General features: G+C 38.9%; 1 protein-coding gene across 1 annotated transcript in view; it reads left to right on the forward strand.

Moving 5' to 3' along the window:
* Gsk3b (glycogen synthase kinase 3 beta) overlaps positions 1 to 24,518 on the forward strand; it is a 145,260-nt gene that overhangs the window by 111,179 nt on the left and 9,563 nt on the right. The window contains 3 exon segments of the mRNA XM_042055808.1: positions 4,601 to 4,639; positions 7,502 to 7,688; positions 15,987 to 16,085. Coding sequence (XP_041911742.1) covers positions 4,601 to 4,639; positions 7,502 to 7,688; positions 15,987 to 16,085 — 325 coding nt within the window.

Raw genomic sequence — 24,518 nt, forward strand, 5'->3', positions numbered from 1 at the left:
TTCTGATTTTTTGTTTCATAATGATAACGGGTATAAATGACTTCAGAATGAGAGCCAACAAGATGGCTTAGCAGGTAAAGGCACTTGCCATCCCAGGATCCCACATAGTGGAAGTAGAGAACCAGCTTTGGGCAGGCAAGCACAGCAAATAAGTAAATAAATAAAATAAATGTAAAGAAAAGACTTCTAAAAAGTGTTTATTGCCAACTTTTTGACATGGTAGTTTAATACTCAGCAGTTCAGTGTGTACATCGGTTATATGGGTTTTTGGTGAGGTAAGTACCCCAGAAAATAGTATCCACTCAAGCAGTTATCTGGTGCTAGATTTGTTAGACCATGCTTCAGTACAAGTGAATACTATTGCTTCCATCTAGCTACCAGATGGAAACAGAAAGTTGACTTTGAGACCTTTTAGTTGTCAGAGGAATTGTTTTACAGTGAGTAAGTCATGTTCTTTGCTTAAAACAAAACAAAACAAAATCTTTATTGTGTTTCCTTTTTAAGATTCTTGATAACTACATTTTTCCCATGACCCTTTAATATGTTTTTTCAGAACCTGACAAATTTATCCATTTCAACTCCTTATTTAGCACATCACTGAAAATACCTTCAGAGAAGCCCACAGAGCAAAGAACAAGCTTTTCTTGGAAGCCCATTCTGTCTGCTCTTTTTGTAATAATCACTACATCTGCGTGTATTCCAGAAAACATAAAACATACTGGGGATGTCTGTTGGTTCAGATGTACTCCATTGCTTGTGGTGAATCAGATGTTATGTATTCAATGTTCTTTACCCTGAATGTTGTACTAACTAGTTATTACTTACCTTGTGAGTGCACCTGCCATCTCATCTGAGAAACACATGCACACACGTACACTCTCCACCTCCTAGAGGGATGAATCCATAGACAAGAGGGTGTGTGTGTGTGTGTGTGTGTGTGTGTGTGTGTGTGTGTGTGTGCGCTTAATTGTTTAAGGGGACAAAGGGTGAGGTTGGGGGATGGATTGGAGAAGGCAAAAATATATATTTTAATTTGGCCGGGTGGTGGTGGCGCACGCCTTTAATCCCAGCACTTGGGAGGCAGAGGCAGGTGAATCCTTGTGAGTTTGAGGCCTATAAGAGCTAGTTCTAGGACAGCTAGGACTGTTACACAAGGAAACCCTGTCTTAAAAATATATATTTATCATTGTTTTTTAGGTACTATGTATTCTTTATCACCAGTGCTATGCTGGGTCCCATAAAGGATGGAAATATGCAGTCCTTGCCTTTGAAAGCATAGTTACAGCGAGTACTAAGTAATATAAATTTTGTGTTGTAAATGTCAAAGCTGTTTATGTCCAGTGGTTGTCACAAGACAGACCTTTAGTGAAGGCAATGAAAGAAGTCTCCCTAGAGATGATGCAGGACAAGGGCTATTGAAGCAGATTTAAGATTTGCTTAAGTGGGACCCATGGGATGGCTCAGCTGATGAAGGCTCTAGACACCAAGCCGGACAGCCTGATTCAATCTCTGGAACCCACAGGGTGGAAGGAAAGAACTGAGTCAAGTGTGTTGTCCCCTGACATGCAAGCAAGCGCGCGCGTGCGCGCACGCGCACACACACACACACACACACACACACACACACACAAATGGATTTTTAAAATATAAGAGAGAAAGAGAGACAGAATGACATGATTTGCTGAGGTATAGAAAAAAAGGCTGGGCAGACATCTTACGATGGGAGATGTGGATGAAAAGGAGATACTTGTGTACTCTTAGGAAGGCTAGCTTGATTCCAATTGCTGTTTTGCAAAACCATAAAAAGTTTAACTGAGTAAGTAGTCATTTGGTAATGATGCTTATGTGTAGGTGTGCACTAATGTGTGCTCAATGAGGATGTTAGTAGAGGAATACATTGTACCAGCAAATGCTGCTGTCTATAAAGGTTTCCTTCCATGTCATGCAATTCTGGAAAATTCAGCCTTTTAATTAGTACAGTTGAAATTTATTAAATGCTAGAGCTAGTTTTATCATGACTAAGAAAAGAATTTTTTGTGTTTCTTGTTTTCAGCATTCTTTTTCTGCTTTTCTAATCCTTAAAAGTTAAATTGTGTTCCTCTGTTAGGCTTAGCTACATTCTGTTTGGCCCACCGTGTTAGGAAGAGACTTCAGACATACCTTTATTACTTGCCTCGTGGACTCTCTGAAAGTTGGTTTAAAGTAGCTTCTGAGGGGAAACAAATGCATTGTTTATAGTGGGTTAGGCTACCCTATATTTCAGTATGTCACTACATCAGTGTATGACAGCTTGCAAAATACTAATAAAGAGTATTTTAAATAGTGTGTTAATTATTAGGTTACATACTTAGAAAACCACTTACTTAGTTGGTTTCTTTTGTTGTTAATTTACATAACTATTCAACAGACCTATGATACCGTCTCACTTCAATCTTACATCTAGTTTTTTAATTGCAAGAGGCTTTAGATTACTTGACCCAGTATTGAAATTGCTCTTTAGTATTCATAGTTTACCAGTTTTTAGAACCTAGAACTGGAAGATTATATTCTGCCTATGACCAAAAAATTGTGTCAGTTTCATAAGCTTATAATGGAAGCTACTAGTGGACAGCTGTTTGGAACAGCCACAGACTTATTTTTTGTTTCTGTAAATTATTTTCCACTATCTATAACTGTAAGAGCGGGCATTCTATATTGCTTTGGTTGGGTGCATAATACAGCAGCGTTGGTGGGAGCTGACAGAGAAGCAGCTTTAACTGCAGGTCTTGATGTGTATGTGGTTGTTCATAAAGAGCCATTCTGAAGGGCCTCAGGGTCAGTGATAGTACTTAACTCCAGGTTGAATTTTTATAGCCAAATTCTTAGGAAATTGTCTCTGTTATCTGAGTTACCCAAATGCAAATTTACATTGAATAATTCTTCATTTAAGGATTTGTTTGCATTTGTTCAATATCACAGAGACTTTTGGGGGAAAATTAATTTTTATGCTAGTGTTTTTCTATGGACTAGAAATTGTGATAAGTGTCTTTGTCTGAATTTAAGAAAATGTGTTGCTGCAGAGGTGAGGTAGTATTTGAAGCACTCAAAAAAGTTCATGTCAGTGTTTTGGTTCATTTGATTATTTTCTTTTTTCATTTTGTTTCATTTTTCTCTCTTTTCTTTTTTGCTTTGTTTCATTTTGGTTCTTTTATTACTTTTTTTTATTTTAGCTTTTAAAGGGGTGTCTGTGGCCTTGCTGCATACTTGGCTGGCCATATTTAGTCTGCATACTAATTGTTAGTTTGCCCAATTGAATCTTACTTTATGCTGTTAATTTTTTTGATATGATTTTCTATTTTTGTCCACCTGGTTGTGTTATATTTTTATTCTCATGGACTGGGTTTTAATCCCATGCACTAAATTTTAGTCTGCAGACTAAAAGTAATCCGCGGATTATTTATTTTTTGCAAAATGTTTAATTCCCCCACTGGAAACTATCCTAAAAGAATGTTACATTCTCTTAGCTTAGTCAAGGGAGTTCACAGCTACTGGTGAGTTCTGCCAATTTTGTGTTCTCAATACCTAGACACAATAGACCCTGCTCCCTCCCTGCATACGTGGCTCCGTTTTGCCTAGGTGTTGGTGTACATTATTCTGCATGTCACCTGTAACTGTGACTGTCCCTTAGTTGTTTTGTTTATTGTATAAATTTTTGTTTAGCTTTTGGTGGGTGAATTGGGCATATTTGCAGGTGAAGTTGTATTGAATTTGTATTACTCAAAGATAAAGGATTTTTTTTTCAGTGAGTTTTTGTAAAAAGGAAAGAATGTTCTCTATATTTTTTCCTAAGTCATGGGTGCAAGGGTATGAGGGGGCAAAGCCCGTAGTAGAAAAAAGTAAGTTTATACCTGCACTCCTGAGGTGATATGTCAGTTTCCTGAAGAGTCCTAATATAATAAGACTATCATTTAAAAAAATATCTTCTAGCAAGGAAGTCAATCCAAAAAAGGAGAATAATCCGCGGTGGCCTGATTCTTTCTTAGCTCACACAAATTAAAAGTATCTGGCTTCAAATTTATAGTAATATAAATTAAATAAACTTAATACTTCTCTCTCATGACCAATAATTTAGCAAAAAATGTTTATACTGTGTAACTGAAAAAAATAATTGTGAAATTCTAGCATATTGGGAACATCCATTTTTAAAAGCAGGCCAATATGCCCCCTCCCAGCCATGTCTATGGATGATAAATCCAGGTCATAGAAGACCTCTTTACTTTACTTCTAGATTTCATTTTGATTTTAACTTATTTTGCTTTTATATTTTTTTGATAAACACACTGGCATTGGAACATGATAAACTAAAACAGAAATGTTTCTTTACTGTGCCTCACCATTGCACAAATCAAAACAATTTTTTGCATACACTTGTGGTGAAATAATTTTTAAAATTTGGACTTACTACTGTGGAGACGAATGCTTAAAGTTTATAACTGTATACACATTTTCTATGTCCCTACACCATGGATCTCATAACACTGGATCTATTTTCCTTGCTGGACTATTCTCTTTTGCATTGACTTCCCCTGTTTGGATTATTCCACTGCATTGTCACCTTTAGGACTCGTCAGGAACAGGACATTCCACCCCAGGAGTGCGGGTATGTACTTTTTTTTTTTTTTAACTTTAGGCCAGTTTTATAACACTAGGGAAAATGTTTCTTGGAAAGGCTGAGCAGCTGCTCCTTTTTGAAATGTGCTGATGAAAACACTGGGAAGATGGTTTCTGTGTTTGTGCTTTTTGGTATAGGTTCATGTAGTATATTTAGCATGTCAGTATCTATTGACATCTGGATTGAAGTTTATGAATTAAGAGAATTTCAGTTATTCTTAGATGCAACCAAAGATTCTCTGTTATTTCAGTAAGGAATGATGTGGAACTGTATTTCAGTAGCTGTTGGTTCCCTTTGCTTTAGAAGAACTAGTGTCTAGTTGAGACTATTCATTTTGGAAGTTGCATGCAATCATACCCCTTATTATGGTCAGAAGTCTGAATTCTGAGAGATGCTAGGTTTTGATTCACGTAATTTCCCACTTAATCTTTATCCATAAGGTACTGAACTAAAGCTTTTCTCATGAGGAATCTCATGAAAAGTCAAAGTAAATGAATACTTTTTTAAAAGGCAGGTTACTTTTCTAATAAAGACTTTCGGCATAGGTTATTTTTTAACCCTCTGTTTCCTCAAGTTAGGATTTCTTCACAAAATATGTGCTTTAGTACCCAGATGATAGATGGTCACTTGTAGCCAGCAGAATACCAAAAATGATACAGGAAATTGATTCTTTTAAATAGTCCAAAATAAGACCAGAACTCTAATTTATTAAGACTTTCAGCAGAAAACTTTTCATTAATATAGCACAATTTAGTATGCTTGTTTTCTTTTTGCTTATTTGTGGTTGTTTTGTTTTTTCAAAACATGTTTTGTTTGTTGGCTTGTTTTTCTGTGTAGCCTTGGCTGTCCTGGAACTCTCTGTGTAGACCATGCTGCCCTCAAACTCACAGAGATGTGCCCGCCCCTGCCCTCCAAGTGCTGGGGTCAAAGATGTATGCCACCACAACTCAGTTGCTTGTTTGTATTTTGAGACAAAGCTTCACAATGTGCCCTCCTGGCCTCAGATTCACTGTATAATCCAGGCTGGTCTCAAACTGACAGATAATTCTCTGCCTTTGCCTCCCAGGTCATTATGCCCAGTTAAGCATGAACTTTTAGATTTCAAAGAACTTAATATTTGTGTCTCTTGCTCTTAAATTTTAGCAAGAGTTATTTTTGCATTCAAGTGCTGTCTAATTCTATTCACCTAATATCATAATTGGTGGCAAGACATTTTGCATTAGCTAGCAAGTAAATCCATATATTGTCAAGTAGATACAAACTACCAGTAATTTTAGTATTTTTCTTGTTATTTGGAATCAGGATCTTACTATGTAGCTCAGATTATCCTATAACTCACTATGTAGACCAGACTAGCCCTGAACTCACAAAGAACCACCTAGCTAATTTCAATATTTTTATGACAATTTTTACTGTTTTTCTTTTTTGCATTCTGGATTTGATTGGCACTTGGAAATAAGGGAGAGAGGGTGGTGACTAAAAATGGTGGAGAAATGAAACATTTAAGTTGTACGGCAGCTTTGAGATTCCCTTGGCTAAGGCAAATTGCAGTACTCAAAAACATAAAGACAAGGCAGTTTTGAATTTGCAAAGGGCTCTCTAAAATGGCCAATTGACCAAGCCCTCAAAATTGATTAAGCCTTAGAGTTCTAAATTAACCAAACCTCAAAATAAATTCTTAAGATCCTGTTCAAGGTACTTTGTCAATTTCTGTGGAAAATAATGTATTTCTATAACAAACTGTATTTTTTTAAAGGGGAAAGAAAACAACCCCTGCAGTTACCACTAATATTTAGAAAGTGCTCGAGTCCTTGACTATTAATGAGCCCTGTGGTGACGACAAGTTCTCCTGTCTTCAGCCCAAGTGATGTGAGCCACTCTCCTTAGGGAGCCTTCACCGCCCAGGGCCCTGTATGCCCATTTTGTCCGTCCTCACCAACCCTGCCTTTGCTTTGCTCATATATGCTTTCTACCAAGGAATCTGTTTTATTTTTCTTTTCATTTCAAAGGTTCTCTGTTCCATCTGTTCATGCTTATGTTTTCCCCTCTGTTCTTTACCTTTAACTAGCTGTCATTTAGAATAAAGTCTATGTTCATCATTATATATAGTGATTCATTTTAAGACACAGTGAGTATAAAGCTGTCTATTCTTTTAAGCAAATCAATTTAATTAGTATTGCTTCATTATAGTCTTCAGTTGACCTTTCTGTAAATTATTGGCTCTTTCTGAAAACATTTAAAACTCTAGATTATTGTTCATTGAAAGAAATTCAAGTGAGAATGATCTGTCCAACTGTTGAAGAGACCAGTGCCAGATGTTTGAGAAGCTCTAGGTATTCCAGAAACTTTGAATAAGGCTCTGTGAGTTAAGAAGATAATACCAAACCATTAGTATTTTTACAATTAAAACAACAGCTGTTGGTTTTTAAAAAAAAATACTTTTCTTAAAACTACTGACTGAATTATTTAATAAATACTTATTTAAAAAATAAGATTTGAAGAGTGCCACCCATTGTCAAAAAACCAGTTGTTCCGTCAAAAAGAGTACCAGAGGCCACAGCAGTAAACACTTTAAGTTAAAAAATATATTCTTATAGTTGTGCTTGCCTCAGATCTCAGCTTTTCTATGTCTACAGTAGTTTATGGTCCTGCTTAAGAGGTTGGGTATTCCCTGAGCTTTTCTTGGATAGTTTTTTATTAGCAAATGGTTCATCACGTGCAGTTAACTCTTAATTCTAGATTTTATAGCCATGTTTTTATATAGTGGGAATTAACTCAGTACTCAAAGGATTTTTTTGATGGTTCTTATAACAGAACTTAATTGTTCTTTCTACTTCTTTGTCCTTTCAGGTCTTCCGGCCCCGAACTCCACCAGAGGCAATTGCACTGTGTAGCCGTCTACTGGAATATACACCAACTGCCCGATTAACACCACTGGAAGCTTGTGCACATTCGTTTTTTGATGAATTACGGGACCCAAATGTCAAACTACCAAATGGGCGAGACACACCTGCACTCTTCAACTTTACCACTCAAGGTAATTCCAGATACTTCATTTTTATCTGTTTCTGGGTGTGGTCATTTGAATGACATGTCCACCGTAAGTCTCCAGCATTGGAATATTTGGGCTCTAGTTGGTAGCTGTTTGGGAGAGGATTAAGAGGTGCTGGAGAAGTAGTTCACTGGGAGTGGCCTTTGAGATTTCATTCCCAGTGTGCTGTCTGCTTCCTGTTTGTTTTCTGAGATGTGAGGCCTCCACTGCTGCTCCAACTGCCTGCCAACCCCCATCTACTCTCATGGACTCTAATTAAGTCAAAAATAAACTTTTTTTAAACCTCTATAAGTCACTGTGGTTCTGTTTTCACAGCAGTAGAAAAGTAACTAAAATACTCGATAAATGGATGTGAAATGACACTTTGTTAGTGAGAATCCGTAGGTGACACTGATCATACTAAGTACTTGTGGAAGTAAGAAATGCCTGTAATTTATTATACAAGTCTTTGTGTGTTTGAACAGAGGAGTGACAGATAAAAGTTTGCAAACAGTTGTAGTTTGACCATTTTTTACCAGTGTACTAAATTTGGTCATGTGACTAAAATGCATAGAGATTTCAGTGGCTTAGAGTATTACCAATAAGACTAAGCAATAGTGTAACCTTAGATTTGAATTTTAAAAAGGTAGACTATTAGTATTTCCTAAGCATATAAAACAGGTTTTTAAACTTTAGGAATTAATTTTGCCTGTTGTCATAGTTCTCTTGCTTTGTAGAGACAATATGACCATGGAAATCTCATAAAACAAAGCACTTAATTGGGACTTACAGCCTTAGAGATTTAGTCCATTATCATCATGGTGGGGAGTGTGGCTGTTTGCAGGCAGACCTGGTGCTGGTGAACAATCTGAGAGCTTTACATTCTGATCTTCAGGTAGCAGGAAGAGAGAGACACTGGGTCTGGGTTGAGCTTCTGAAACCTCAAAATGACACATGTACGCCAACAAGACCACACCTCCTTGTCCTTCTCAAGTAGTGCCTCTCCTTGATGACTAAACATTGAAATATATGAGCCTGTGGGAGCCATTCTTACTCATCCACACCTGCATGTCTGTAAACATTGCTGCTGAGTAAACACTAAAAGGAAGCTGAGTTCACTTGTTCATTGCTGGTTCCTGAGAAATCTAAAGATTCCCATTATCTGCCTGTCAGTTTGGTGTTCACTTCCTCCTCATCAAGACTTCCAGGCAGTCTTCCTTTTCTTTTTAACTCACCTCCTCTAATGGCATCTTCCTCCCCAAACTAAACACAAAAAGGTTATAATTCCGTATCAATAAATCAAGAGAAGGAAGTGATGGGTATCTTGACTGACTGAGTGGTAAGGATTAGGCAGGCTAGGAAATACATGAGGGAGATGGGGATCCTTCTGAGATCAAAAGGCATTTCTTTTATTGAATGTGGAGGGTACATCTTAGAACTACTGCCAACACTGCTACAAATTCCTTTTTCCAGGCTCTATAATTCAAGTGTTTCTCTGAATACTCTATCCTCCAACTTGTTACTGTTCTGCTTAACATGGAGTGATAAGGATCCCAAATTCATCAGAGTTCCAGATCAGCTTTAAAGAGTTACCAATCTCTGGACATCTAAATATGCTTTTAAATGTGACTCAAGACACCCTCAGCATAGATGGTGATCACATAATGTTGACACTTGTAAACTAAGCCATACAGGCCATTACTCAAATCTTACATATTTATTTCATGCATTCCTCCACATTCAATTTAGAATAATCTAAATACAGAGGGAAAAATGTTCTTCTTCCAATAAAGGAAATGTCTATCTTGATCACAGAAGGTTCCGCATCTCCTTAGTATATCATATAAAGGATGTAATCTTTCTCCAGATTATAGGGTTGAAAATGATAGCAGAAAATTAGAGCAACTGTACATATAGGCTGAATCAAGTTGCCAGTGAATCCATGAGAGTCCAGCTAGCTCAGGAGCGAGTTGTCTCTCTATCACCAGCCCCTGTGGCTGGAAGTGTCAGGGGAAGGCTGCATAACTTCAGGTCAGTGATAGGGAGGGCAATGTGGTTTGACAAAGGGTTAAACTAGGATGCTAAATGACCTCTTTCTCAGTTCTCTTGACAAAGAAAATTTGTTTTTACTTTTTATTGCTTTGGTTTTCACCAATAGCAATGCACATAAAGAAAATGCTGGAAACAGAAAAAATGCAGAGAAACTGAAGGCACAGCTCTTGCTGATTAGTTAGTTTGGGTAATAATCATTTTGTTACATACTGCAGTATAGTTCTCAAGATTTCTAATACATTGATAATCCTTGATAAATACTTTTGTAATTAAAAATAAACTAATTAGCAAAACCCCTGGTCAGATATGTGACAAATACATATAAAAGTATTGATTAATCCTTAGACAGGTAGATATGAAAGGGCAGTTCTCATTGTTTCCAGACATATTTAGCACATATTCTTTACTGTGTGTAAATACACATGCGTGAGTGTGGGTGTATGTGTAAGTAAAGTGAAATACCACTTAAATGTCTTATTTAATTAGATTCCAGAATCCATACTTAAGTTTACATTGTTCTCCTGTGCTGTTTTGAAGTAATTCATTTGATTATTAACTCACCAGTGAGAACCTTCTTTCTGTTACTACTAATGAAATAAAAATTTAAAGTTACCAATTCACCAAATCCCTGAGGGTTTTTTTAATTTAAAAAAAAAAAGATAAAATTTATGAAGGATTTTTTTTTTTTTAAGCAAACAGTTGGGGGCTGGAGAGATGGCTCAGCAGTTGGGAACACTGGCTGCTCTTCTTGAGGTCCTGAGTTCAATTCCCAGCAATCACATGGCAGTGCACTACCATCTTTAATGGGATATGATGCCCTCTTCTGGCATGCAGGCATACATGCAAACAGAGCACTCATACATAAATAAAAATGAATGAATGAATGAATGGAAACAAACAAATAACTTTTAAGGGGCAAGCAATGTAGTGTCGATTATATATTCCTCATGCTATGCATCTAACACCTTTATCAGCTTCCAAAACGTTTTCTTTGCTCCTGAAGAAAATCATGTCCTCATTAAGCATGAATTCCCCATTAGTCTATCAGCAGCCCTTAGCAGCAGTCAATTGCTTTTTGTCTCCATGGATTTACCTATTTGGGAACCTCATAATGTGTGATCCTAAGTATCTTATTTCTTCACTTAACCTATTTCCATCCATAGAGCATGTATTTCCTTCATTCTTTCTTGTGTGGCTGCATCCTATGTTTACTTAGGCATTCATCTGTGATGGACTTTTGGGTACTGTTATAGCAGTTTATATGTAGACTTTTGTTTGAATACTTGAGGCACTACTCAGTCACATGATAATTCTGTTTATAGAAACTAGCACACTATCTCCACAGCTGAACATGTCTTTTTTCCACATTGGCAGGGTAGAGGAGTTTTAATTCCTCTACTGGTGTGTTTTTGTTTTCCTAACGGGTGTGAAATGATATATCACCCTGTTTATCACACTGTGATGAGTCAAAGTCCAATAAATGCTATTACCTATCTGCAGTGTCCCTCATGTTTAGGGACTTGGACCTGACTAGGGTGTTGAGGGAATGAAGAAAGGGGAGACAGACAGATGGACACGTGGAACGAATCTGGAATCAGGTGATCTGGGCTCTTGGCTGGAGTGATCTCAGCATTCTGGAAACTCAGGATGTTTCTTATATAGAGGTAAACAGAGAACCAGGGTATTGCATGCAGTTGAAAAAGGAGGTGGGGTAATTACATGCAGATATAAGGTGGTAGAGTTTATGATACACAGCTGTATCAAGCAGACAGGTTTAGCTTGTTAAAGCAGTCTCTGTAGGGGAACACTGGTGGGCATTTTCTGCACACAGTATCAATATCCACACATAGACCACAAGGGAAAGTTTGCCCTTTTCCTGTGAGCCTCATCCTGAGGTGAAGTGAGGATTCTTCGTCATTCTTCCATGGGTCTGAGGCTCTGGGATTCTTGACATGGCCAGATTATGTCAACAACACATTCTAAGCTTCCTCCATCTTTGTATCTGTTCTCTTGTAAAATTGCAGCCATAAACATGAAGGAAATTGCTTTGTACTTTAGAATGTGGCCTTGAAAATACTGAAGGACTTTCATGACTAGGTCAATTTTATATACCATTAGCTAGGCAGTTTCTGAACTTGGGCTGAGAATAAAGCTCAACTGGTAAAGTGCTTGACATACACGGATGAGGACAGAGCCGGTCTCCAGAACCCACATAAGTCAAAACTAGTGGTGCACACTTTAATCCCAAGGCACCCATGATTTTCCTCTGCCTTCCACATATGCATGTGTGAGGACACACGCACACACACACACACTCACGCGCGAGTGTGCACGTTAGCACATGTTCATATGCACCTGCACATGCATGTGCACACATAATCCTACAGTTTGTCATTCTGCTTAGCTTTCGTACATGTCTTTTAAAACAAACTCTGAGCTGGGCTGTGGTGGCACACGCCTGTAATCCCAGCACTCGGGAGGCAGAGGCAGGCGGATCTCTGTGAGTTCGAGACCAGCCTGGTCTACAAGAGCTAGCTCCAGGACAGGCTCTAAAAAGCTGCAGAGAAACCCTGTCTCGAAAAACAATAAACAAACAAACAAACAAACTGTCTCAAGAATACTCATAATATAGTTCAAGCTTTTTTTTCTCATTTTTTTATTAAAAAATTCCATCTCCTCCCCTCCTCCTCCCCGTTCCCTCCCCTCCCTTTCACCCATAACCCCACTCCCTCCCTCTCCAAGCCAAAGAGCCATCAGGGTTCCCTTCACTATGTTAAGTCCAAGGTCCTCCCAGCTCCCCCTAAGTCCAGGAAGGTGAGCAACCAAACTGACAAGGCTCACAGTGAGCCCGTCCATGCTGTAGAGTTCAAGCTCATCGCCGTTGTCCTTGGTTTCTCAGTCCTCCTCCACCGTCAGCCACATTCAGAGAGTCCGGTTTGGTCCCCTGTTCCATCAGTCCCATTCCAACTGGACTTGGTGGTCTTCCGTTAGATCTGTCCCACCGTTTCAATGGGTGAACGCACCCCTCACGGTCCTGACTTCCTTGCTCATGATCTCCCTCCGTTTGCTCCTCATCAGGACCTTGGGAGCTCAGTCCGGTGCTCCTATGTGGGACTCTGTCATTTTCTCCATCCAACGCCAGCTGAAGGTTCTATGGTGATATGCAAGATATTCATGAGTATGGCAATAGGATCTGGACATTTCTGGCACCCTCTCCTCAGCTGCCCAAGGAACTAGCTGGGGGCGTCTTCCTGGACACCTGGGAACCCCTCTAGAGTCAAGTCTCTGCCAACCCTAGAATGGCTCCCTTAATTAAGATATATAATTCCTTGTTCCCATATCCACCCTTCCTATATCCCAACCATCCTATTCCCCCAAGCTCTTCCCATCCTCCATTTCACACTTTTCTCTCCCCCTCCCCCCATCTCCCCACCCCACCCAACCCCCAAGTTCCCATTTTTTGTCCGGCAATCTTGTCTACTTCCAATATCCAGGAGGATAACTATATGGTTTTCTTTGCATTCACCTTCTTATAGTTCAAGCTTTAACCATATACATCTAATCACATTTTTTAAGAAATGAATATTTTTATATTGAAAACTGTTTTACTTGCTCTGTATCAAATATAAACAGTATTCTACATGGTCTGAGTATGAATATGCTTTTCAGGGTTTGAAGAATACATGTCCTAGTTGCCTTTCCATTTGCTGGTCTGACTTACAACTCCAGGAAGGTCATCACTGCAGGGAGAGGGCAGGGCGTCAGGAACTTGAAGCATCTAGTCATATCCACAGTCTGCAGCAGAGAGTGATTACAACTGCCCAGCTCAGTTCCACCCTGATATAGTCTATATCAAACCCAGAGAATGGTACCACACACTATAGACTGGGTCTACTAAAATCAGATTACATGATTAAAATTCCTCACCGGTGTGGCCACAATTCTGTCTCAGCTAGACTGTCCCTCATCAAGAATCTTTTCTCAACTCTAGGTCATATCAGGTTGACAGCTAAAACTGAACGTTATACATGTATTTGGATATAGTGTGGGTAGATCATCAGTAGCGGTGATTCTATGACTATCAGAGAAAATTATACATGAGCCTTTCTATCTATTCAAGCATACTCCATAAGTATATCCTGGGACTCATTTCTCATCAGACTAAATATATTAAGATGCTTGTGTGTGTGTGTGTGTGTGTGTGTGTGTGTCTATGCAGACTTCATAAGAGTAATTAGTAATTAATGGATGATCAAAATAGAACCATGTAATTCAGGAGGTTGAAGAATGAGACATAATCCTCCACCTGATTACATAGTAGAGAGCATCCAGATAACAACTGTCAGGTGAAGGAATTGTGAATGGATAGCAAGGTTCCTTCGTCTAGGTAAGCTGAGTGTGCACATAAACTAGCAGGTGATCTGAAAAAAAGTAAGCAAAGGGAAATGGGCAGCATGGGCTGTGAGGAAAGCAGCTCATGATCCCTCCAGCCCTTCACAGTAGCTCTGCCACACACTTCATACTATATCCCTTACTCATCCTTTCCTCTTACAGGTTCTGCTAGATGGTGAACTTCTGGGAACTTTAATTTGAAAGTTCTAATAGATTGGGTCCTTTTCTGAACTGCCTTTTTGTTTATTTGACCATTTCTGTTTTCTTTTGTTTTGCTTTATTTCCGAGATAGGGTTTCTCTGTGTAGCCCTGGCTGTCCTGGCACTCCCTCTGTACACCAGGCTGGCTTTGAATTCACAGAGATCTACCTGCCTCTGTCTCCCAAGTGCTGAGATTAAAGGTGTGCACCACCACCCAGCTGACCATTTCTATTTTCTGTTGATCCAACAGAGACAGTTACCTCTTATCTCTCCACCCTGAGACCTAGTATACCGTTTCATGTCCAATGTTACTAGATGGATGGGTACATGGATGGACAGTTTGGGTTTTTTTAACTTTTCATTTTAGGAGATTTTACTTAGGATAGCAAGTTTAAATTTCTTTTAGGTTAATGAGGAATAACTACCACATACTGCTTTAATCAGCCATACCAGATTCTGTTGCTGGCCCAGTTAGGATTTTTGTTAAACTGTCTGGCATCTTCCTGTTCCTCAGTGGGAGTTACACGTACCTCTTGCACCCTAATTAGGGCACAGCTATTTGCCAAGCTTGTAAATGTTCTTACTTACTGAAAAATGAGTCTTCTTTCTGCCTTTTAAGCCTTTCTCTCCCATTAATTTTTCACAAATCTTGGTATCAGTTTATTGCTTTTCTTAGTTAGAATATAATCTTACTTAAAATCTTAATATAGCACAAAATTAGTATTTAGTTGCCAGTCTGTAAATAAGTCACTGTTGGCAAAAAGGTTTTGGCCCTCAAACCTTTTAAAACTGTTTTGACAAAACACAGCTTTCTAGCAGCTTGAAGAAAGAGAAAAGAGATTAATAGGCATTAAAAGGAAACCTCAAACTACTTTATGGGGTTTAAGGCTTCCTTTATTCCTCAACTTATTATAATGCCATATATTTAAGTTGTCGAGATGCATGCTGTAGTTGAGAGGATAATGTCTTCCTGTAGGTAGCATGAGCACATAGTGTTCAGACCTCAATGAGAACAGAGTTCACAGAGTACATGCTAGAGTACCAGCATGACAGGAAGGACAGTCACTCTCGACACTATCGCCAGTTATACATGCATGCTCACCACCGCTCTTTACCATGCATAGCGTTAATCTCATTAGCTTCACTTTATCTTATACTTAAGACATAATAGAAATTAATTTTTCAAAAGAAGATAATTTCTATAACATTGGCAGAAATAACCACTTTTAGGTTAAAAATCAAACTTTTCAGCAATAATCATTTAAGGAATGTTTTGAAATAAGGTAAAAATTCTTTTATTTTCAGTAATCCTATTTGACTCACTTTCTTGACTGCCTTTTTGTTCATTTGACCATTTCTGTTTGCTGTTGTCTCAAGTTCTGCTCTCTCACTTACAGCGCGTGCTGCGGAGTGGCGGGGTGACTGACGGCTCTTACGTACGCGCTTACTCTGAAACTTTTCGCTGCTACCTTTGCCAAAGATAAATATAGTTCTTAAACTTCAGTTTTGTGTCGCACTACTGCTCATCCTCTCTAATTGCTGACTGCTTCCCAGGGGCAGTCTATAAGCTGGTGTTTCCTACCGTGACTTAATTTTACTATACGGGAGTTCTGTGTAGAGGATGGGGATTAGACTCTAACCTTTGTTCCCGTTTCTCTAGAACTGTCAAGTAACCCACCTCTGGCCACCATCCTTATTCCTCCCCACGCTCGGATTCAAGCAGCTGCTTCCACCCCTACGAACGCCACTGCAGCCTCAGGTGAGTACAGTGGTCCCTCTGTTTTGTTCTTCTCACACGCTGAGTTTTAAAAAGGACACAGTGAGCCGGGCGGTGGTGGCGCAGGCCTTTAATCCCAGCACTCGGGAGGCAGGGGCAGGCGGATCTTTGTGAGTTCGAGGCCAGCCTGATCTACAAGAGCTAGCTCCAGGACAGGCTCTAGAAACTACAGGGAAACCCTGTCTCGAAAAACCAAAAAAACAAACAAAACAAAACAAAAAAGGACACAGTTGTCTCCATTTCCTGTGGTAAGTATGAACATTTAATTCCCCTTATCTAAACAAAAAAGGACACAGTTGTCTCCATTTCCTGTGGTAAGTATGAACATTTAATTCCCCTTATCTAAACAAATCAGTCACATGAGTGAAAAAGAATAAAATACTGCTTTCCACCTAAAACATTTGAAAAAGCATCCCACAAACAGTGTGGACACATACATAATGCATTTTACATATAAGGCACATCCTGACTTCTTAGTGTAAGATGTTTAAAGGAGAAAACAGGTTTTATAAATGGAGCTTTGTGAGGAATGCTCCACTTTAGTTCTAACTTCTAGATGTCAATTACATTATAACACCCTAAATAGGCAGGTTTTTAAGAAGTATGGATGTAAGTTAATATAATCTTAAATCATGGAAGGGGCTAAAAGTACAATGAAGATAGATTTAATTTTACATCAGAATGTGATTAAACTATCACCCTTCTCACTCCCCCCTCACCCCATCTCAGAAAAACAAATAAAAACTCATAAAGATTTCCAAGTTATAGCTAGATCATAGAATGTGTTTCTGGCTCCTGAGCCAGCTAGCTTGGAACTTGGGAAACATTAGTACACCAAGTGTCAGGAGCTACTTTTTGCCACATTATCAATTACATAGAACTGAAATATTTGGCTTTGAGGCCATTTCTGCGTCAGGAGATCAGATATTTTGTTTGCTGACAAGTCTATTATGAGTAGTTAGCTTTCAGCTCTCAGGAAAGGTCAGGCTTCACCTTCTCTGAAAGAGTTCTGTTTCTATCCAGTGTAAATCTTTAAAGATTAAGCGTTCCATTCTACTCTGTCCTACCTTCCAGGAAAAGTCTGTTTGCTAATTCCTTCAGCCTGTGGAACTTGGAGAAAGGCATTTGAACTTCATACTTGTATGTCGATCACTCGGACTGCACACTGAATAGCAATGCTCTCCTAGAGTAATGCTGTTGAAATCGTGTTCTGCAAAATGTGCTTTAAAATTCTTTAGTGTAAAAATACAGTTTTAGCAGGTCATGGTAGTGCATTCTGAAATCTCAGCACTCCTGAGGCAGAGGCAGGCAGCTCTCTGAGATTTGAAGCCAACCTGATCTACATTGCAAGTTTTAGGCCAGCCAAAGGTATATAGTGAGACTCTTTTTCAAATAGAAAAGAAACACAGTGGTGTTTTGGTTTTTGGTTTATTTTTTTAGTGCTGTTGCCTGATTGTTTAAAACAAATTATGGGTTAACTGAACTATCAATAAACGTATTGCTTCACTAACCACATGTATCAGGTTGGCCATTGACCATGTGGAATAAACCCAAGCGCTATGCTGATGTATCTACTCACTGAGCTTGTGTCCTGGAGGTTGAGTAGAGCTGCTTTAAACCAAACATGTCTAATCTGTACCCTGAAGGCTACAGGCAATCCCAGGATAAATAGCTAGGGTATGGCTCAGCACATTGATAGATAACAACTTTGTGTCAAAGGTTGGACAGTCATGCTTTAGAATATATGTAAAAATGAGAACTATGGGCTAGAAAGATAGTTCAGCATGTAAAGGTACTTGCCACCAAGCCTGATGACCTCAATTCAATTCTAGGAACTTCTAGGTAGAAGGAAAGAACTGCCTCATATGGGCTTTCCTCTGACATCAACACCATGGCATAAATGTGAACACACAAATACAAATAAATGATAACTAGTAGAGAGTAGAAATTTTTAAATAATTTTTTAAAAATTTATTTATTTTTTGTAAGTGTTTTTGCTTGCATGTAGGTCTGTACACCATGTGTATACCTGGTACCCACAGGCCAGAAGAAGGTATTGGATCCCTTGTAACTGGAGTTATGAATGGTTGTGAGTTGCCATGTGGATGCTAGGGATGGAACCCAGGTCCTCTTCAAGAATAAGCACCCTTATCCACTGAGCCGTCTCTCCCGCTTCTAAAATAATTTTCTTAATGTGGGATACTGAAATAATTAAGGATGTTTGTAACTCAGGTTGTAGAATATACTGTATTCTTAGAAAGGAGCCTGTTGTAACCTGGTCATTACTGCTTTAGTACAGGTTATAATAATTTGCAAAACATATTGCAGTATTATACATGGTTTTTTATAGCTGTAAAAGAAAACTGAAAAACTGGCATTGGATTGTGACCCTGAAAGTTTATGGCCAAGCTGAAGTGACTTAGAACATGAAGAAGTTCGTAGAAGAACAGTTACTAAAGTCAGGGTAAAGACGTGCATGTGTGGTCACCAGAGAGGGTGGCATATATTTCTCTGAGAGCCCTACTGGTAAAGTCAACATTACCAGTAGTTAAGAATTTCTGTTATTGGTTAGACAAGAAGCTCATTGGCTTAGGAGGAGTGTTTCTGGCACTACACTTTCTCCGTATAGGCCTCAGACTTGGTACTGATAAAAATGACAGTCAATGAAGATTTCATCATTTTCACATAGTACGTGTATTTCTCATGGACACTTTCTTTAAGCCCTTCTCGTGTAAGCCAACTGTTTGACACCACAAAAAATAGAATTTTCTAGGGGCCAAATGAAGGTCAAATAAATATACCTCAACACTGATGTCTACCAACAGATCAACTATATGACCTTAAATAGCTGCCTCTATTTAGTTATAGGTGTGTGACAGTGGGAGTGACATTCTTTAATGACCTTAAAAATACATGCCATCTGTTTTTCTTGCTTCAGGCTCCATATCTGTAAAGCAGCAGAGGTAGGATTTTGAGAAGTGAGAGACATACATACTCCTATGCATGACCCTGTGGCCTCTCAGTAGGCCCTCGGTGAAAGGAAAATGCCATTACTAATTCTCTTTATTATTTTTGCAAACTAAGACAAGTCCAGTAATGGTTTTAAAAGCACTGGACATGGTGGCTCACACTGGTATTACTAGCAGGTGACAGGCTGAAGCAGAAGGGTTGACATGAGTTCAAGGCCATAATGGGCTACATGAGTGAGTACCATGCCACCAGGACTTAAAAGCAAGACTTTATCTCACAACAAAGCAATACAGCGTCCCACATACATGGAAGGCAAAGTCTCTCTCGTCTTGGATAAGTGGGAGTCCATCTCCACACAGAGACATACCAGAAGAATGCCTTTAGGCATACACAAAGCTCTCCTCAGAAACCATTTCTTAGTCTGCTTCATACTTCAAAGAAATAAACATTTAAGCCATAAAGCTCTAGGCTTGGATATCTGAACCTAAAAGTATTGTAAATATTAAATTTTCAAAGTCAGAATTTCTAATATCCACCCAAATCGTACCACCTAAATAAACCCTAGCATGTCCTGGGTTTAATGAGTTAGAATTTGAACCTCTAAGTTATTATAATAATTGCCCTTCTTGATTTAAGTCACTGTAATAGAAACTCTGTATCAAAAATATTTATCAGTTTTGAGGCTGAGTCACTTTTAGTTTTTAATGAAACCATATCGCCAAAAAGCAGATACCTGTCTTCAGCAGCCCAGGGATGTGCCTGTCAGTCATCTAAAAAGGTTTAGGTACAAAAATGAATTCAGAACTTGGGCATAACCCTGAATTACCATCTGACCTATAAAGTATTATTTCTCCTCCTGCTCTACACAGTGCAAGTGTGTGGTCCAGAGCAAAGCTGCCGAGCCCTTGGGTGACTGCCTCAGAAGTGTCCATGCTTGTAGCTGTCTAGAGAAAGGATTGGGATGTTCTGGCTTTCTTTTTGGCCTGGAAGCAAAGCTCAGTCCTAAGTAAGTGGGACAGAAGTAGAAAAGCCAGACAGATTGACAAAAGATGCCGTTAACCACGATTTTGCTGACTGTCATGAGATAAGCTTTGGACTAATGGCCAGAATCACTAAGTGGCTTCCAGATGCCTAGATGTTAACGAATTCTTCCTGTTGCTGCTTCTGGGAAAGCAAAGAAAATAAATATTTACATACCTGGATAGAGTCCTAAAGTCCTCTTGGTGTTACTCTGGGGACATATAGTTCTTACTGTGTGGCCTCTAGAAACTTTGACTATTAAATTTTGTAGTCACAATTTCTCACCCTTCTTGAAAATTGCAAGGATAGTGTGTCTATTACATTAAATGTTTTGATTACTTTTTCCTTCTGTTGTGTTTAGTGTTCAGGTAGCCACTCTAGTAGGCACAGCGACTAAAACTGCATTGGAAAATATTAGAATATACAACCATCAAAGTTCAAATTTAAAAATCACTAATCTCGGTTTAGGGCTTTAGCTTCCTAATATATCTAGTAGAAGAAGAAAACGCCACTACATATAGAGACGGGAATCACATATATAACAATAAAGGCTATCGTAACAGATTTTATATGTATGATAGACAGGACAACAATGTTCTGGATGGCAAACAGCAGAAAATGGTTTGAATTCATTGTAGAATCTATTCTTGTATGAAGATTGAACAGTTTTGGAAATATTGTGGGGGCACTTGTAAATCTTTAAAATCATGTTGGTGACAATGCTAAATTGTAAAGAAGGGGTGTGTGTGTGTGTGTGTGTGTGTGTGTGTGTAATGTTTTGTTAAATTAGAGTGTCAGTGTTGAAATTCCTCCCCAAAAGACCATTTTAGTGTTGGATTTATGTTTTAGTTTTAGCAGTACTTTTACCTCTAAATGCTTCAGTATCTTGGAGCATTATAGTTGAGCGTGACTCTAAATGACTTAAGAATCTCCTGAAAATATATAGAGAGAACTCTCTGTGAATTTCTTCCAGAGTTATATGTGTGTTAGAATTTCTCAGCACCTTCAGATCATCTCAGTCCCTGTCTGGAAACATTTTATCTGGACCATTGACTCACACACAAACTTCTTCAAAGATCATTTGATTGACTATCGAATGAACTGAATGTAAGGGATATTATGATATTTTAAGTAGATCAACTTTTCTCTGTCCATTGAGGATGTTAGTCTAATGAATACAGATGATTTCAACTCTAAAGCCGAGATCTCAGTTAGCCTCTTCATTGTTTACTGAGCAGAGATAATCTGTCTCACGATTATTCCAGTAACAGAACCCACTGCTGCCAGCAAAATCAGCACATTCCATTTTTGCATCACCCATTATCAAGTTGAGCCCACACACACCCTAAAAGTGATTTCTATGTGGATCACTTTGGTAATCCATATAGGATTACGCTCAAACAACCAGACTCTTAAGAGTAGCTCTCAGTGCTGACAAAGATGTTCAGTTGTAGAATGGGAGTGTTCTATAGTGTCAAGGCTTTGGCTTTCTATAACTTGTATATCACTTGCACATTTTTTTTCCTCATTTTCTTCTATCAAACAAACCAAGTATACCAAAAGGCACAAGACAGGGTCTAAAGATTGCCTTTGCCCCAGTTACTAATAAGATGAGAAACTAGGCAGGTCTTACTGGAGATTAGTCACCTCAGAGTGACTGGTAACCACTCTTGTTTGCTTAGCTTTAAACTAACTATATAATACTCTTTACGCATGACTCTCAGAACAAAAACAAAGACCCTCAGGAAGTTGCTGTGGTCAAGAAAATTCTCAGTCTTTTTCCAACGGGGGGTAGGGGAAGAGCCCTGTCAAAGATGAAAATTCAACTTGTTCTAGTTTGTCTTATTTGGGAGAGTTCGAGTCAGTGAAGTTTGTAGTGTCTTCAATATTTATTAAATGAATTGTGGAATCGATTTTAGAATTGTTTCTTGTACTGTGGATTCTGAATTAGAAGACATTTAATTGTGTGTTTTGCCCTTTCTTTTTTTAAATTTTTATGGTTTATTTAACTTTATTTTATGTGCATTGGTGTGAAGGTGTCAGATCCCCCTGGAACTGGATTTTCAGACAGTTGTGAGCTGCCATGTGGGTACTGAGAATTGAACCTGGGTCCTCGGGAAGAGCAGTCAGTGCTCTTAACCACTGAGCCATCTCTCCAGCCCCATGTTTTGCCCTTTCTTCAGGTTGCATTTGTTTATTGGGATTCCTGTTTTCCTTTCCTGGCTGAAAATCTTTTACAAAAAAGGGATTCATGATATGAATTGAATAAGATCTCCCTTCTGTCATTGTACCTGGTCAGGAGACTGAACTTCTAGATCTTGCCTTGAAAGCTCTCGCTGTTTCCTGATCTAAACCAATTCTGGGCTGTTCCCGTAAGCCTGTCCCCGTAGGTTTATGTTGTTCTTTTCGGTTCTTTGAACACGTGTGCCCTCCTCTAAAACTTGGACCCTTTTCGTTGATTTTTTTCCCCTTTTCCTCACAGTGAGATTATTTGCAATTACGCGATCAAAGTAATTGCTGTTTTAAGTACCGTTTCTTCTCTATTTCTTCTCCATTATGAGCTCCTTTGGAAGTTCTTGGCTAAAGCTTACCTATTTTCTAAGCTTCTTGAAATCTATTTTGCTAGAGTCTTTGTAAGTTTAGCCACTTTGCATGGTCTCCTTGCTCCTATTTATACTCCAAAATTCCTCTTGTCTTGTACATCACTAGCCATTTCTTTCTGCTTGCGTAAGAAAGATCCAGAACAGTTCATCTCATTGTCAGTTTTACAGTTGTTTTGTGTGAATTCTGTCCTCGGGTCACTGCTCCAGCTCCCCCTCCAGACCGTCTCTGTGCCAGTTTCACAGTGTGTTGTGTATTAGTGCTTATTAGGGCATTTGCCCCTGGATCCCTCACCATCCTTTCCTCCTGTTCCTGTCTTCCCTGCTTTTCTTTATCCTCACTGAGATGTATGTAGAATTTTAGAAAATTGCATGACTTCTTTAAAGTTTTTTTTCCTTCACTAAAGATACATAGTTAATTTGGAATATAGCGTGTTCTCTGTCCTTGCTTCCAGAGGTAATCACAGATAATGTTGTTTTGTTTCTTAGTCTATATATGAGTAACCAGAGAGATGCTATTTTGAGTGTGAAAGTATACTGCTATAGACACATACTGTGTTACTAAATAGTATTGAGTGCCTTGCTTTGCGGTAGTTCACTTAATTTATTTTTTAGTTTTGAATTTTATTTATTTATTTATTTATTTATTTATTTTTTAGTTTAGAATTATATTTAAGGATTGTTTGGCCTTTTGCTGTTTTTGCTCTTCTGAAAAGTGCTTTGAAACTTATTGCATAACGCCTTGCTTATTCTCTTTAAATAGTTTTGGGAGTAATGCTAAAGGAGTGAGGAATTTTATAGTTTTAATACATTCTGTCAAATTGCCTTCTGCACAGCCTGTCCCAGTTTCTGCTCCCATTGCAGTAAAAGTTCTTTTTCATTTCCCAGGAGAGTGGGGTGGGGAGATTGCACTGTGCATATGCATATTCTTCTGCATGCTACCAGTTTGGCAGCCAAATGTGTGTAGCTCTTCTAGATACGTAGATTTCTGTTTTAAACTAATGCAGTTTAACAAACTCACACCAGTAAATTTGTATGTACTCTGTGTTAGAGCTAAGTTTATATAAACTTGTATATGAATAGCTAAAATGCAACCTGCCAACTGGGCATGGGAGGTAGGGGTAGGAGGACTAGGAGTTTGAGGCCTACCTAAGCTGTATGAGACTACCTTGCAAGCATGAGACCTTAGTTCAGTTCCCCTAAAATGCAGGCGTGGTGGTGCGTGCCTCTGATGTTGTGCTGAGAAGGCCGAGGCAGGATGGTCCCTGGGACTTGCTGGTTATTCGTTCTAGCCTAATTGGTGAGCTCCAGGCCAGTGAGAGACCCTGTCCCAAAGGGGGATAGTTCGACAGATAAAGGGTACTTGTTGGGTTCAAAACTGAACCCCTAAGTGTGCCCTGTCCTATTAAGTCAAATGTTATCTGGGGATTTTGCGCTCCTCCTAAAGTAGTTTAAAATCTTGATTCAGCCGATGAGCGCCTTGCGGGTCATTCTTCTAGATGTCCCCAGTGCTTCTCACATTTCACTTCCCCACCTTGAAGTTACCTGATTTTATTTGTTTTTTCTTTATTCCTAAATTAGCACTTTCGGCTTAAAAAATAAAAATATCACCCATAACCCCATGTTCTTTGGTTCTCTACCCCAACAGTGAAGTCTCTTACTTAGAATGTGCTCTACTTCTGAGCATCCAGACAGCTGAGACGCCCGCTGCCAGCAGCTGAGATCTGAGCAGTCTGGCCGACCACGGCCCTGGTGGCCGACTGGGTCCCAGCGTCTGTGTTTCACGGTCTCCTCAGTGACCGGCAGCTGCCACGGTTCTGTCTGG

Source organism: Arvicola amphibius, chromosome 10, assembly GCF_903992535.2.
Source record: "Arvicola amphibius chromosome 10, mArvAmp1.2, whole genome shotgun sequence".
Classification (NCBI taxonomy): Eukaryota; Metazoa; Chordata; class Mammalia; order Rodentia; family Cricetidae; genus Arvicola; species Arvicola amphibius.